Genomic DNA, 16,699 nt, shown 5'->3' with positions numbered 1-16,699 from the left:
AACATCCCCATAAACCAGTATTGAATTTTTATTACTGTATTGTTGTTTTGCAATGCAGTGAATTACTGAACATTCTCATTTTTCAAGTAACACATATATATCTACTTTTTTTCTTTTACAACCCACAGACCTTGACATTGACAGAGTGTCAACACTGTGATATTCAGTATGTCCTGAGGTTTCCCTCACCACACAGTAGTTCCTGATCTTTAACCACTAAACAGCAAACACTTGGAACGACATTCCCACCAGTTCAGAAGCAATGTCTTTCAATATTTATAGTCAGCTAGGCTGCTATATTTTCCTGGCTTTGTAAAGATATGATTATGTTTTCAAATCAGACAGATTAGTAACTCTATTTATTTATTTATTTTTGACATTCAGACTATATAACAATTTATTCTGTTAAGTAATTAAAAAAAAAATAGAACATTTCTGAAGAAAGTTTGAATCTGTCAACATAACTACTGCTGTGGAAAGCCCAGACTACCTTCTTTCAGATGCCAGTAAAATTTCCTTGGCTGCTTAGGTCTTATCTTACATCTTTCCCTCTGCCACAACAGTCATGACTTGCTTGGTCTTAAATATGTGATAAGAATTAGATGGTGAAGCCTCTGATTGAAACGTAGCGATTTTAAAACAAACACACCACTATGGATGATCTCATCTACAAACTAAAGTGCAGAATTCCCCAAAGTGACTGCTTTGATATATTGTTGGTTAAAATCAGAGTTTTAGAAGGGTTTTTTAAAGCCAAAATGTAAGGTGAGGATGCACCAGCAGTGCGTGAAAACAAGAAAACACCAGTTGACAAAGACCCACAATCATTTATTAGTTTTATATTTCTATTTTTTATTTTGCTTTTTCTACCCCAAATTTTGGAGAAGTATTTGCTTATATGAGCGGTAACAGATAACTAAATATCTTAGATTTCTGTTGTTGCGCAGTTACTAAGAGCTTTATACTAATATCTCTTTGGGTGTAGTCATCTCTGTTTGAGGTATGAAGAGCAGCATTAATCTGGACATCTATTTCCTATAGCTGACTGCTTTGCAAAGTAGAATATTCATTAAAGTGCTTTATATTTGGATGAAAATTGAAAACCTATGAGACGCTTTTGTTATTAGCCTCCTTCACCTTTTGCACCTGCTACAACAAAGCATCATCACTGGTCCTTATCTTCCCAAGGTGATCTTAGCTAGAAGCATTGCACAAAGGCATAATAATAAAAGGTTTAGTATAATATAGATCAAGTCCACTTTAGTGTGGGTCACTGACCCAAACTGTATCGGCTCTTTCCAACCTTAATAGTCTGCTCCTCTGGGAGCATAATGTTTGGATTGGTTGGGAAATATATTGGCAATAAAGAGACAAAAGGATGTCATAAATGTTGATTAAAGCTCTGGTTAAAAGACAAAGGCGGAGAGGCTCTGAGTTATGAGGGCTTTTCAGACTGCGTTATTGTTTCAGTGACAGAGCTCTTAGTGTGTCTAGTGGAGTGGCGAGTGGTAAACATTTCTCAATGTGTGAGGAGTCATTAATCCCTGGAACCGAGGATGGCTTCACTACCAGTGTCTGTGGCCCAAGAAATCACAGCCAGTTGGCACCAGCAGGTCGTGCAGAGCTCCAACATAAATGCTTTGTACTTCAGAGCTGTTTAAATCTCTTCTATGTGCTGTAGCTAAGGCACACTTTAGAAAAGGCAACAGGCAACACTCTGTGTTTTGCACATTTAGTTCATTTGCCAGTCAAGCTGTTGATGATGCATCGAGTCCTGCCAGGTTATAGTATCACTGTGAAACATAAGCAAAAAATGAAGCCAGTTTGACGAAAACAAGTTTCTAAGGCCCTGACAGTAACGTCAGGGAGTAATACACAGTGTTGGGTAAGTTACTTTAAAATAGTAACTTAGTTACATTACTAGTTACTTCTATCAAAAGTAACTCAGTTACTTCAAGTTACTCGTTACTTTCAAAGTAACTAGTTACTAGGGAAAGTAACTTTGGTTTTACTCAGAATTCTCTTGTTAATGTGTTGCTTCCATAACTTTGCCAGTCTTCTAGCTTGCTTACTTGCCACAAGTGCACTGTGCCACCTACCAATAGAAAGGAAAAGATAATGTGCATATTTCCACGAGAGAATGCCATGATTCTAGCCTACGTCACAGCGTCATGTGTGCCTTTTACATCCAACACAAAAACTGCAGTCGTGGTGCTTTGATTGTACTCAGAACTCGGAAATTCTGCCTTCTGAATAGGAAGATGTAGGCAACACCAGACTGCAGATGAGCTGCATACAGGGCTGGACTGGGACAGAAAATTGGCCCGGGCATTTTGACTTGAGAGTGGCCCGCCATTATAGGAAAAATCATAAAGCCTTTGAATGAAAACAAACGCTGTTGTGACAGTGATGTTCACTGTTTTGATGGTATATATGCACCAATCTATCAATCGTTTGTTGTAAGATTCAGATAATTATTTTTTAAAAGCCAGACATTTTAAATGAGAATAAGAAAGAAAAGTATTTCTTTGTGCCCACCTCTCCCTGTTAATGCCCTACCTGGCCCCCCTGGCAAACCTTTGCTAGACCCGCCCCTGCACAGTTACCAGCTGTCAGCTACTTAGAAAAGGATCCTGGTGTTATCTGTTTCTCAGAATCAGTTCATAACTTCCCTTCAACTCATTCATGTCACCTAAAAGGTAAACCTGTTTCTCCATCACCTGTTCAGCTCTGATTCAGTAAGGACATCTCCTGGTTTCATCTTCATGTTTCCCTCTCACCAGATAACCAAACCGATATTATGACCAGCAGCTTTTTTGCAGCTGTGGCTCCAGCAAACATCAGCTGATACTAGAAATTAATATTAAATAAATTCTAACAACGGCTGCTCAAGCTTGAACGTGCTGCTGTTGTTTAGCGCGACATTGGCTGGTTTCCTCTTTCTGGCGCAAAGTGGGCGATAAACAAACAAGAGAGCCGATCAGCTGATCATTGATCAGTTTTCATGATTGAAGTAGAAACAGGAGAGGGAGGGGAATGAAAGAAGAAGAGGCAGCTGTGCAGCAAGACACAGAATAACTCCAGCTTTGTGTCTTTTTCATTGTAGCTGAATTACGGGACAAATTGTTCCTTTCACCTCAATAAGAAACGCGTAATATTTTCTCTGAATACCAGAACGGGACGGTTGGCAACTCTAATAACTTATGAACAAAATAAAGTTCAACATCATTAACTTCATAGCACCCACCCAGCTGTATAGAAACTCCGTCATGCTAGCTAGTACGCAGTACGGAAAAAGTCAGAATAACGAAAATAAACTCCACCTAAACTTGGTTTATATCTGACCCAGATAGACTGCAGGTCATAACTTCTTGCCTGAAGTTCAGTTCACACTTGGACCGGCGGCCGCCTCGGGTCTCTTTTCCTTCTGCGTCCCCTTTCCCTCATCCACCTGCTGCCTCCACCACTTGCTAATGTTACAGAATCTGTGGAAGCTCCGTGATAGCCACCACACAAAGTAACGAGTAACGACCGTATCTAAATCCCAGTAACGACTAACGCGTTCCTGATTTTGGCATAATAACTAGTTACCGTGCTCGTTACCACAATAATAACGTAGTTACTGTAACGTGTTACTTAATAACGCGTTAGTCCCAACACTGGTAATACAGTATGCAGATTGTCACTGAGGCTGAATCGTAATTCTGGCAAAAAGTAACTTTCCTGTTTCTGGAGTCATTAGACTTGGTCATGTATGTTTATTATAATTTATTTTGAAGAGATTCCCAGTTTCATAATTACTTTAGGTTCTTTAGGTTTGTAGGTAGAGTTTTCCCAAATTCTACTTGTATTTTTGAATTAGCAAATCCGAGGACCGCAAGTCTGAGAATATTTGTATTCTTGCATGAAAAACACTGCACTCATCATGTCACACAAGCGCACACAAGGTACATTGTAAAGGTCAGTTTCTGCTTGGTTCCTTTTAAAGGGGGACTTTTGTTGTGTTTCCTTGTTTTCTCTCATGTACATAAATATATAATACTGCAATAATCAAAGCTCCTGTGAGAGAAAACAGCCCTAATATAGTCATCCCAGTCATCTAGCCTGATGTTCAAACCTTCTGTTTGCAAGGGGGAGTCAATCAATAGAAAGCTGGCGTAAAGGAAGTGTAGCTTTTAAAAGAGGAGTTAAAACGTCTTGGTTCAGCAGTGGATTTGCTGAGAAGCTGTGGCTAATGTTCAAAGCTACTGAGTCCGAGAATAAAGATATGGAGCTGGAAATCAGCAAATAGTAGAATTATTTTTATTTACTTGTAGGGCAGAAGCTTCTTATTATAAAGTTTCGATTTTGTTGTTTAAAGTTTGCAGGGTTATTGATTATACTTCACGCGTGGGACTGTTTAGCAGGTTTTCCCGTTTATCACTCTCGCAGTTGACAGATAGAAGCTGCAGCACCGCACGTTTATTTGCACTCATTGCTCTGTACTAGCTCTCCAGCTTTGGACCACACCCACCAAGGGCCAGCGGTGTTCATACATGCCCCTGGGCGTGCATTTGCAAACTCCGCCCCGCTGGCTCCACCTACCAGCGGACCACAATGATTTAGAAGTTCAGGAATCCCACGTGACGTCACCCAGGGTGACGTTATGCTTCTCTAAATAGATCGTATTGTAATCTTTTCTCAGTCCAACGTGGTTTCTTCTGAGAGACTGCTTCACATTTTCTGCACTTGTTTGGTAAGTTGAAAGCCTTGCCACCATGCAGAGGACCGTGCACGCGCCTCTGCAGGTTTGTCATCTTTTTATTTTTATTCTTTTAAAAAGCGATTCTTCTCACTTGTTCTTCTCCCTTTTTCATGCAACAGCTTGTTTTCTCGATCGCCTCAGCAGTCTTTCTAAAGATGTGATTTTGTTTTATTTCTTTCACCTCCTCGTGTCTGCAGCTTTGTGTCGTGCGAGTTTTGTTTGAGTGAGTGCATTGTCATGTCACTTCGCGCTCCGTGTGTTTGGCCTGTCTCTTACACTGTTGTTGAAGTTGAATCGCGGAGTCAAGTGCAGCTGCAGCTCGGTCTGTCAGGTAGCAGCTAAGGCAAGTCTGCAGAAAATTATCTGAAAGGACAAAAACACGAACATTTTTATTGCAAAGGGCGCTTTTCGTTGCACTTCACACCAATTTGGCACGTCTTCTAAGTTTTCATTTAGCTCTAAATCTCCGAAGCTGGACCCCTGCATCATTGTCATGCCTGTCCCATCCAGGGATACGCAGAGCAGGCTAATCTTCGGGACTCGTGCGTGCTGCGGTTCACCAATGACTGTCTGGAATATAATGGGCCGGTGGTTACGCTGTTACCCCAGGGTATCTCTGTTTACGTTAAATTTATGTTCCTCTTTTTCTCTTGAACAGCAATATTCATCAAGATTACGTCATTCTGCAGGCCAGTCGATATTTGATTAAGCGCTAAGATGTTGAGGGTTACTTTGAGTAAGGTTGTGCTGACGGTGCGCACTTTGTGACGGAACGGCTTTTTTTTTTTAAAAAAAGAGAAAGATGCTTTAATTATTTGATTGCTCTCCGGCCGCTATCATTATGTTTATGTGACAGCACTATCAATAACACATGTTTCTCGTACACGATTCCACTTATTGTGCCACAGTTTTTATTCGGTGTGGTAATAACGCCTGTGTTATTTATGCTTGTTGCGACTTTTTTTTCAGCATTTAATGTAGACTGGGATGGAGTTTCTTTGTATGAAAGCTTTTACAATAATTTGTCTCCTTAAAAATACGTATCAGATTGAGTAAAGTTAACTTGCTGGACAATTTTTTTTTTTTTAAAGCAAAAATACATAATCCAAAAATAGTTCATAATAATTATTAGGATTTACCTAACTTAGACCAAGTAGCATAAGCTATAGTTAATGCATTTAAATTCACTTGTTTATTCTATAATAGTGTTATTTACTAACCTTCATGGATATATGTTTTTTACATGTTAAGCTGGATTGCAGCAGTAAACTGTTAGCTGCATTTCTTGTGCTTGAGGTACCCCTGGTAATGTCTCTAATAATATAGAAGGTGTGAAAAGGTAGCAAACATAAAGGCAGTCTCAAGTCTGATCAACAAGTACACCACAGAAGTTAGAGCATTTTATTTTAATACTAGAGCTTTCTTTTCGCCTTTACCTGCAAAGTTCTGCAAAGTGAACGCTAAAAATAATACAGTTAGAATAATGTGAGCAGTGCTAATCCCATGCTAGACCTCTGAGGGTTCATTTTTTGATTTATGAGTTTATGTTGAGTCAGAGACCAGTAATTGAAAGCTTTTGAAGTTTATATTTCAGTCAGACCAGTCTTCTAGTCATGCATTGAGTTTAAGAGCAGAAGTTCAGTGCAGACATTGTCAGAGAGGTCCCGCGTACATTGTCTCAGGGATCGCCGTAATCCTTCCTTCAATTTGTACTCTCAAAAGCCCAGGCTATGGCACTGCAGCTGGAGAGTTGAATTGCTGTGCATGTTTGTGCTTGCTTTAACCCCATATGCCTTTGCACCCCAACCCTTCTTTTCCTCACCATATTGTTTAAATTCTAATATGCGTTCTACCTGGAGAGTTCTTCCCAAGTTCCTCTTGAAATCGAATGCCGGACCCTAATCCTTCCCCTCACTCACATCAGGATACAGTTAATGTAAAGTGTAACCAAATTTCCTCTGCTAAATGAAAACATCTATATTAAATGAGAGCCAAGTGCCCTGTCCAAGGAAAGGGCGTTGAATGCTGATAATTTGAAGTGTGAAAGCTATTGGATAATTCGCAGAGGCATTCGCAGAATTAATGGCTCGAAGTTTTATGCATCATATGGTTTGAATTTCCTAGTAAATGTGAGGGAATGATCGAGTCCTGTTTTAGAAACAGGAACAGGAAGGTAAACGTTTCTGTTTTTTACAGTTATGGAAACAATTTTTCTCTTATTTTTTTTAATGCCTTGCTTTAAAGTTTTTATGTTTCAAGAACTGTTTCAAATTCATACTGGCAATCAAGAAGGGAGCTAGTAAACAACAGTTCCAACAAGAGTTGAAACACAACAGCTGATTCATGCTGTTTCATGAACATTTGGGGCCTTTATTTAATACACGAGTGAGTAGCGCCATATCTACAGACACTGTTTTTGTCATCTAGCCCTTAGTTTTATTTAATGATCAGCAGTGTTGGTTGTGTTTGTTGTGTCAAAATAGACCAGGTGAGTTTTTAGGGGCCCTGTTTTAGAGAACTGAACTGGTGATAGAAAGAGAGACCAGGTCTCATTGCTCTCTGACAGTGAGACCCTTTCCAGACCCTGTTCAAGCGGGCTTGGTCATGAAGTACAACTTGTTAGGAAAACAGGACTGCTTAGCATAACACAATATTTGACTGTTTTGACTGCGCTTAAGGAAATAGCCTGTACCTATGAAAAAGACACACATGCACATAGTGTATGAAAGTATTCATGCCTGACACTTGACATGCCGCACTGACTTATTACAGACTTATTACAGAATTACAGATGCGCTGTGGTTCTTGTGAACTGGTAGGAGGGAGAGGTGATAATAATGCCAAGCGATAAAAGGAAATGTTTAATGTGCCATTAAATGAAAATGATATGGTCCAGTATCAGTGTTGTAAATACTGCAGATGTTTTAGTTGTACTGAGAGGACACATGATAAACCACAGACCTATTTGATGATCATCAAACTCTTAGTGTCTTATCAAACCCCCTTCTCTGATGACACTTAAGTTGTGCAATAAAAAGCAGATAAAACTAAGCAGAAAATGTTTTGTCTCTCATTTTACGTCATAATGCCAAATTTTCTTTATTTAACTGCAATTCTAAGTTATTGTAACATACAAGAAATAGGTTTCTGTGCAACTATCATGCAGCCAAGACTCATAAGGCTCATAAGGCCAAGACTCATTAAATAATTAAATACAAAATCCATTTCTTATATGGCTAGACACCCCAATGGTCCACATGCGCTTTGTGGGCTTTGCATTGAAACCACACATCAGCCAAGTGTGGTTTCCATGTGTGGGGTGTGAAATAGGGATGCAAGAATGGTTAAGAAATGTTATGTTAAAATAACAACTTGGAAAGTACCAATGCAGCATATATGTTTTTTTTATCGGTATGTAATAATTTGTGCCAGGAGACAATGAAAACTACATTAAAATCTTTCAGTTCTCCACAACTTGGTAAATGGCAGCCAGCAAGGCTGATATAAGCCAGTACTGATGTTCCTTATATATAATGGTGCATCCCTGTTTTGCATGTTTTGCATGTTCATGTCCACCTTCACCCTAAAAGACAAATAATCATACTTACTTAACATCTGGTACGACATCCGTCTAAAAGTGCTTGGCATCTGTGTTATTGGAATGCGATGACTGCTCAGAGGCTCTTTGTTAGTGTTTATTAGAAGAATAGTTTATGCTTTTGCACTGTACAAAGTACAAGGATTGCACAAATAATATTTTCTGCTCAGTAGTTTGCCGACTGTGACGAAAACCGTTTTTCTCTTTTACACAAGTGAGATAAATTTCTCTGTTTAATGTTGTCTAAACACAAAGATCTTAACAAAAATGTTTCAGTAAAAATGCAAATGCAAGCAAAAAATCAGCTCAGAATCTGACCAAACTTCAAGTATACTGTGTGTGTGTTGCCTTGGCAGGCTTACAAGTGGTTGGCATCCTGAATATCACTTTTAAAAAAAGTCAAACGTCAAAATAAAATGTAGTAATAATAATAAAAAGATATATTCCTTCCTATTCCTTCCTAAAATAATTTTAAAAGATCATTGGCAGGAACAATGAAGTAAGATGCTATAAATCTGTGCAATATAAATTTTTGAATGTGTGCGCTCCATCATGTGGATATCATATTTCACATAGGTGTTGTTTAATGTGTTTGATGTTGATCGATAACTTTTTAAATCCAACTGTTGTTTCCGTAATTTATTTGAAATGTATGAAAAAATACAGTTGAATTTTTTTACTTCTTTAACTGGTTTTGCCTGATTGGGTTTTTGAAAGTTAAAAGAGGAAAAGGATAAAATTTGAAATAATTTGTAGAGGTTTATTTTTAGTGTTTTTATCTTTTACCGTCGTTTTTACCCATTTTGCTTTGAATTCTTAAAGTTAAAATGATATGGGTGCACTGAGAAGTTCCTAAAGTGCACGTTAAAAAACCTGAGGCCCGCTTACTTTTAAGCTTTAAAACTAACACCAACTAAAGTTCCTTTTCTTCTTTCTATCAAATAAGCTGCACTTTCTGACTGTGCACGGCTGCACAGCCGCTGCTTTCTTTTCTTGTTCTCACTAAAAGATGTATAACCAGCGAATCAATTCATTAAGAAACCGATGACTGTATGGCTGAAACTTAAATGTGGAGCTATTTTTCCAGATGTAAGTGCCTTTCATTTAAAGTCAATTTTGTCTTACTACATAGCTGCCTTAATAAAAAATATATAAGTACTGAGAAGCAGTGTCTAAAGAGATACATTTGTTCATTTTGTTTATAACCAGCTTTAAAGTGTGTTACAATCTATGTGGTAATGTGCAATAAAAATGTGGATATAAAGAAAATCCATCTATCGAAATATTTAAAAGTTTTCCCAGTGGTTGAGTTTTGCTGAATTTATTGGACCCAGTGTTTCCACAACCTCAGCCTTGATGTCATTTTAGTGGAGCCCAGATTACTGTAGCGTGAGAAAACTAGTGCAGGTGCAGTAGCAGTTTCATGTCTAGCATGACACGAGCGTATTTTCCCTCATCTAAGGAAAGCAAAATTATTCAGCTCTCCTCACTGCTTTCTTCTTTTGTCTTTTTCTGTAGTTTTATGAGAAGTTGGCCAGAGTGATGAACTCGGACCAGGAAAGGCCGTTCGTGTGCAACGCTCCTGGCTGTTCTCAGGTGAGAATGCCGTGATAAAACTTAATGCGTACATGTGCATGTGTATATGTATGTCTGCCTGTGATATCAATACACCAAGGAGGGATTCGGAGTAGATTTATCTCTCGCGCATGAGGGAGAAACGCAATACCATGGAAGTGCTTGAAACACAAACTGTGATTGGGTCTAGTGTTAAAATATCTAAAGAAAAAAAAGTTTCTTTTAGGATGTAGTCAAGAATGACTACAATAACAGTGAATGTTATTTTAGGGTAGTGCTTCATTTCCTATCAGTTACTCATACTTGTCTCTTTACATACGTACAATTCTTTTTTTTTCAACAGCGATTCCCCACAGAGGACCATCTAATGATACATCGACACAAACATGAGATGACCCTTAAGTTCCCCTCCATAAAGAACGACAACATGTTATCAGGTGGGTTATACTCCTTCAATACAGACTAACTCACTATTTGAGCAGAAACTTGGAGTTTGTTTGCAGCTGTGTGTCTTTGTGACTCATGCACAGACACACTCGTCTATCATCAGTATGCTTTACAGTGCCTCCAGAAGTTGTTTGCAATAATGTAAATCATATGAGGCATGCTACCCTACAGCTTAGTTTCATTCACACTGAACACTTCAGTAACATATAAAGAAGCTGCCTGACAAAAACTGGACAAATGAGCATTTTATGTGTGAGCTTGTCTTTCCTGTTACTTCATGTGATTTGCGCTTTTCTGTCACTCGGTGCGTCATCATTCTATATATCACGTCGAAAGAAAGGAGGTTTTACAGGGTGTAAAAGCCCAGTTGAGCCGCTGATCTGGACATTAATCTAGAGTTTCAAAAGTCCAGTAAGAGTCAAACCAATAGTAGCAGCCAATCCAATAGTGTACATCTCTACTCCTTATAACATTCCTAATGCATCAGCCATTGTCTAGTAAAAATTGCTACAGCCAGACTATTCAAGTAGTTTCTTCTTTATTATTTACACTCGGTAGTCAGTAGGATCAGATTTTCTAAGCCAGGCGTCTTTATCGCTTTTCGTCTGAGTTACAACTATGACTACTTTTTTACTGATACACTGAACTCAGGATAAAATAATCAGTGGTTATGCAGCACACAAAGTCACACCTCAGACACACACTGTCACATGCAAAATTGTCTACGCTTAACTTTTAGTACTATAATTCATGACCTAAAGTTGACCTGCTCTATTTGCTTTGCATTGACTCGACTAAAAACTGACATTACTCGGTTTCTTAATAGAGCTTGAGTAATATCGTCAGTCTCGGCAGATCGAAAAGGCGCTGTATATTTGCAGAGTAAAACTGTGTTTTGAGTACACACGTCATGACGAAAGTTTGAGTCAATCCTCAGTCTAGCCAGAATGGATAAACACGCCATGGAGTATGCTTTTAGCCTTTGAAACAACTGTGATCCCAAAATCACCTTCAACAGTCTGAAACCCGATCTGCGTGCACCCCCCACAATGTCAAGCTGAATACCACAGCTTGACTGAGCTCGACAAATGAGACCCCACTCTGTAGGTGGGATCTGTACTTTGTCAGCAAAAAACTGGGCTGTCAAAAGTAGTGTCTCTCATCGGCTAAATACAAGTAATGCTTACTTAAAAACACAATGTGCAACAACATTGTACATTCATTATTCTTTTTGGATTCATCTCCATTAGCTTGCTTAAAGTGCATGCTGGTAAAAACTTTGGTTCACATAATTGGACATCATTTTTTTAGAGGAAGGAACAATGAGGCAGAAAATACAAAAAATACAAGACATAAAAATTGGAGAGTACAAGAAGAGCCACAGAATCAAATTAAAAGTTAGCAGTAAAACTATCCAAATTATCAGAATAAAACATGCTGCGCTCTCAAAACAGATTTAAATGCTTTCTCGTGTCTCATTTAACTTCTTGCAGACATGGTTCCTGTTTTAAATACTGTTGTGCGCATATTTGCATTTTGGTTTAGTTTGCCTGTGTAAGTTTTTACATTGTATATATGTTTCAGGTATGCAAATGAGAATTAGGCATACATTTTTTACAAAAGCATCACACAATATCACAAAATGGAAAAGGAAAAAGACAAATATGAAATCAACTTTTTCACAAAAACACTACGCTTGCGGATATATTTTGCCATTTGGAACCCTCTAAAACTATTTTCCCTCTAACTTTTAAAGGTCCACATTCTACTTTTAAACCTGAAAAACTTTTTTTTTTTCTTCGTTTACAGACCAGACACCCACGCCAACACGTTTTTTAAAGAACTGTGAGGAGGTGGGCTTGTTCAGTGACCTGGACTGCTCAATTGAGCAGGAATTTTGCAAAGCCCAGGAAGAAGAGGACAGTAAACAGGTACTGGAACAAAAAGGAAAAAAACCTCAGACTAAAAAAAAACAAAACAAAAAACAGATGAGACCAAAGCCACAGAGGTTAGGTGGTTAAGAGCTCTTATCTGGAGTGATCACATGAGTAATGTCGCTAACAGCGGCTCACACTGCATGAGCTGATAACACATTTCTTTTATAGACTGGAAACACATAGACCTCATGCAACCACATTCTGCCCATTTGTTCAAAAATGGATAGCCACAAGTGTTTATTCACCGCTAATATTTCTGCTATATTTTCTCTCTTTTATCCAAACTATATGTTCCCTGTCTAGTTCTCGTGATGCCACTAGTGCCACGCTGCTTTAACCTCATCTGTCTTGTCAACAGTGACAGACAGGGCTAGCAGGTGGAGATTTGTCACCCATCACAGATGAGGACAAAAGATATCAGGTTCTCCACCTGCAGCTTCAAACAGATCTTCATCGCTTAGAAAAGGAGTCCTATTTCTCCCAGACAGACAGACCCCTGAGACATCTTTTTCAGCAGTAATCAGGAAAAAAATACTGACCAGACAGTCTTGTATGTGAGCAGAGTCACAAACACTGACGTTTGACAAAGAACATGATCATTTATGCATTATACATCTGCCCTGAAGCACCTTGACCTGAAACATGGGTAATAGTCAAATCACCACAAGACAGACTGCTTATCTAAGGTCTGGGAGTATGTGCAGTCCATGCTGCAGCTAAGCTGTTGTCTCTGTGGTTTGGCTCTGGAGATCGTGCGTGCTCAGGTCAGCCATGTCTAGGCTGCCTAGCCTGTAGTTTATGATGGGAGGCTTTGCCAAGTCAGCAGGAGGCGAGTCAGAGCAAGACTTGCAGGGAGTGTAAAGCACAACAAGATAAGAGTTAAAAATTTGAAACTTTAAGAAAACGCCAAGAAGACAGTATGAAATAGTCTTATTTCCATATCCTGCAATATACTATCATAATGGTGAAGATTAAGTAATTGTACTGCAATGCAAAATACTTTATGGCACTGTAAGTGTGTGAGAGATACGTGAGTGTGAGTATTCTATCACTTGCAGCTATTTTAGTATGAATATTCATAATGTGACAGTTAAAAACTGTTGGTAAAATATAAATAAAGGAAATATGGTCATCAATAAACTCTCAGCTCAGCACAGAAAAGCTTGTAGATGATACCTTACTTAGTTCCTCATTACCCATTCCCACCCACTGAATGTGTGCAGTCCAAGGCCAAACGGTTAAAATGCTTGTGTTGTTTTGCACTTGAAAATGCTCTTTATAGAGTCCTAAACCTCTATACTGTGCTCACTCTCCTCCTCTCTTCTCTTTACAGAACATTTCACTGCATGGCCAAGCAGGCCAAGGCCAGCACCAGCAGTCCCACTCACGAATGGGCAATCATGATACCAGCATAGTGATCCAGCAGGCCCTGCCCTCTCCTCAGTCCAGCTCTGTCATAACTCAGGCTCCATCAACAAATAGACAGATAGGGTAAGCAGACCGCAGTGGCCGAAAGAAGTCGTGAAACATCAGCAGCGTAAATACAAGTAACAGGTACAAACAGGTTTTATGAAACTTGCTACAGAGTGAGGCATTTTCTCTTTTCTGTATGACATGAAACAGCAGTTGTTGAGCACTGCTGAGAATTGATGACAGACTGAAAACCGCCTGACAAGCGCAGTGATCTTTGGGGATTCTCTCACCTCAAGTGTGCCCCTGTTATACTGACAGCCTCAGTCTCATCCTGGTCCCTCTGTTTCTGTGCCGGCTGTCATCCCCCCCATTGTCTCTGAGGCAATGTCAGTGTTTCATTACATTTGGAGCAGTGTGTGTGGGACTTGCCATTCGTGTTTTGCTGTTCATTCACTGTTGTCCCATAGCAGAGCATGCCAAAGAGGGTCCCAGAGGATAAGATGAAGTCATTGTTGAAGCCTAAGCCGTGACCGCTTTTACACAGGTTTAGCATTTCATGTTCTAAAATAGTTCTTTTCACAGTATGGGAATGGCAGCTGCCTTAGAGCTCTGCTTCTCTGGTACCTTTGCAGATAGAGAAACCATATTAATTACAATGTGTGTGGGTTACTTCTTTGTGCTTATTACTTGTATATGCACATGGACGTAATGATTGGGGTATTGCATTGGGTATTGATTGCATAAATTTTGCCAACTCTTGCAGGGCTGTCGTCTCTTTGAGTGAAACGTCTTTCCCTCTGCTGCAGTTCTGTCTTAATACGTCAGTGACATAACTGTTATAGGAAACGCACACAAACATTTATGCACCTTTTTTCCCATATGAGGACTCTCCACTGACCTCATTCATTCCTTGTGCTTTAACTTCAGCCACCTTCAAACCTGTGCCAGGGCTTTGTTACTGTAAACCAGGCCTGTGGCAAACTTGTTAGACATTGAGATGGCTCAGAGTTAGGCCAGCTCTGTGTTGAGGCTTTCTTGTGTAGATTTACAGCTTCGGGAGCTAGTGAATATTGGATGGGAGGCCCATCACTAAGTCTGACTGACACCCCATCAGGCTCTTTGTTGAGGACAGGGATGGAATTTCAACCCCTTGGAGGAGCAGCAATCACTGCCAGTAACAGAGACGTTGTCAGGCCTGCTTCACCTGACTTTACCTGTCATTGTAAACTCTTTACCTGACTCACCACTTCACTTCGCAGCCCTTTCTGACCACAGAGCCCTTACCGGTTTGTTGAGAGAGCTGTGTTATTGTTTATTGTCGTAAAATCGCATCACTCAAATTTCAGAGACGGAATGCGATGTGGTGGTGGTTGCCAGCCACAGAACTGCACCAAGTTGCCAGCTGCAGTGATCTGACACACATGATCTGAGGCAACCTCTGAGCAGCAATTGTATGGTCTAAAATTGCAGATGTGTCACTTGTTTACTAGGATGGCGGAATACTGAAACACGAATAGGATGGGAATATTCACACAAGAGAAAACTGATCTGGAAATGTTCACATCAGCAGGAAAATGGGCTGAGGAAACCCCTCCACTGCAAAGCAGAACTTCCACAGGAAGCCATTAGGGCTCACCAAAGCCTCTGTGCACAGGGTCTCTCCACAGGAACTTCCTACATAGAGACCATGCTGGACACTTCACAGACTGGTGTACTCAGTCCAACACAGTCCAGATATTAGCCTGTTAATTCATGAGAATCGTAGGCTTCAATATGTTTTGATTTACTATGCTTTTGTGAACAAGGTCATCATGTAAAACTAGAAGCACAGTTAGGTTCCCGCTATGTAAATTTTTGTGTTTAATTTGAACCATAATAACCTAAGAGACTATTAAAAAATGGTTATCCTTGTCAAGATTGGTAAAGGTTGTGTATCTGATCATTGCAGTACTATAAATCTTTTAGTATCAACACACTTTATGGGGCTCTGTGGTAAATATGTCTCTAAATGAGACAAAATCACCAAACAAAATCAGTTTAATCTCACTTCCATCTGCTTCTTCTTTTTGTTCCTCTGCTCTGCTGAGTGCACAGCATGAGCATCCAATGAATTAGGATAACAAGTCATTTTCATTGCTCCACAATGTTTACTAAAGAGCTTTGAGGCTTGGAATCAATTAGGATTGGCTTTCCTCAAGTCCATTTACTTTAGGATTGAGCTGGGCCTGCAGCTGTGAAACCTGAGGACCTCTCTCGCTCTCGCTTTTTCTCTCCTTCCCTCAGCTCTGAGTCCTTAAAGGAGGTCTTGGGGGAGCTGCACTGACACAAACCAATGTTAAAACCAGGCATAAGAAACAGCCAGCAGATCTTAATGTCACGGCTATCATTATCATATAAAGTGAAGCGGCGTCCAACTGTTCTGAATGCTCTCTGCTTTTCAGTTACAAACATCTGGTGCTGAGTTATGTCAGAGTTAAATGTGTTGGACATTACTAGTCAACCATGTGAGATACAACATTCTGTGAAAACCTCAGCCTTTTCACTTGTAAGTGGAGCTCGCTGGGTGGATGGGTGTGGGCACAAGGCATTAATAAAATGACATTCTTCTATTTTGGCTCCACAAAGGAATTCAGCCCGATTGTTTCCATTACATAGCACAATCAACCTGAATGCATCTGGGCTACGTGAATACAGTACAGATGTGGCAGATTTCATCATCAGTTGCCGATAATTTGATAGTTAAGTACTGCTTTCAACTATTATTTTTTTTGTTAAATGTACAGTACAGATGTCTAAACCTACTGAAGTGTTAAAGACAATATTTGAACTTATGAGATGCAGCCCTCAAAACCACTAACTGCTGATGTCAGGCAGTGTTGGTTTTTCACCATTTAACCAAAAGGTTTTTCAATTTACCTTCAATAACGAAAGTAGAACTTTGTCTCATTTTGTTTTGTACAAATGTGACAATAACCACATTTTAAA

At 39.5% G+C, this 16,699-nt stretch overlaps 1 protein-coding gene across 5 annotated transcripts in view; it reads left to right on the top strand.

The window, feature by feature from the left end:
- Positions 1–3,675: 3,675 nt before the first annotated feature.
- Positions 3,676–16,699, top strand: part of creb5b (cAMP responsive element binding protein 5b) — a 39,506-nt gene continuing 26,482 nt past the window's right edge. For 2 of the 5 annotated variants that reach the window (XM_085178621.1, XM_085178619.1), the window contains exons 1-5: positions 3,678–4,787; positions 9,861–9,938; positions 10,261–10,354; positions 12,174–12,295; positions 13,635–13,792. In XM_085178621.1, the coding sequence (XP_085034747.1) occupies positions 4,758–4,787; positions 9,861–9,938; positions 10,261–10,354; positions 12,174–12,295; positions 13,635–13,792 (482 nt within the window). In that variant the 5' untranslated portion in view covers positions 3,678–4,757. Of the gene's footprint in view, positions 4,788–9,860; positions 9,939–10,260; positions 10,355–12,173; positions 12,296–13,634; positions 13,793–16,699 lie in introns of all 5 variants that reach the window. The other 3 variants (XM_085178623.1, XM_085178622.1, XM_085178618.1) reach the window with 3 other exon arrangements.

This window comes from Neolamprologus multifasciatus, chromosome 11, assembly GCF_963576455.1.
Source record: "Neolamprologus multifasciatus chromosome 11, fNeoMul1.2, whole genome shotgun sequence".
NCBI classification, from domain to species: Eukaryota; Metazoa; Chordata; class Actinopteri; order Cichliformes; family Cichlidae; genus Neolamprologus; species Neolamprologus multifasciatus.
The sequence above is the reverse complement of the archived record's forward strand: the minus strand, read 5'-3'. Positions and strand labels throughout refer to the sequence as shown.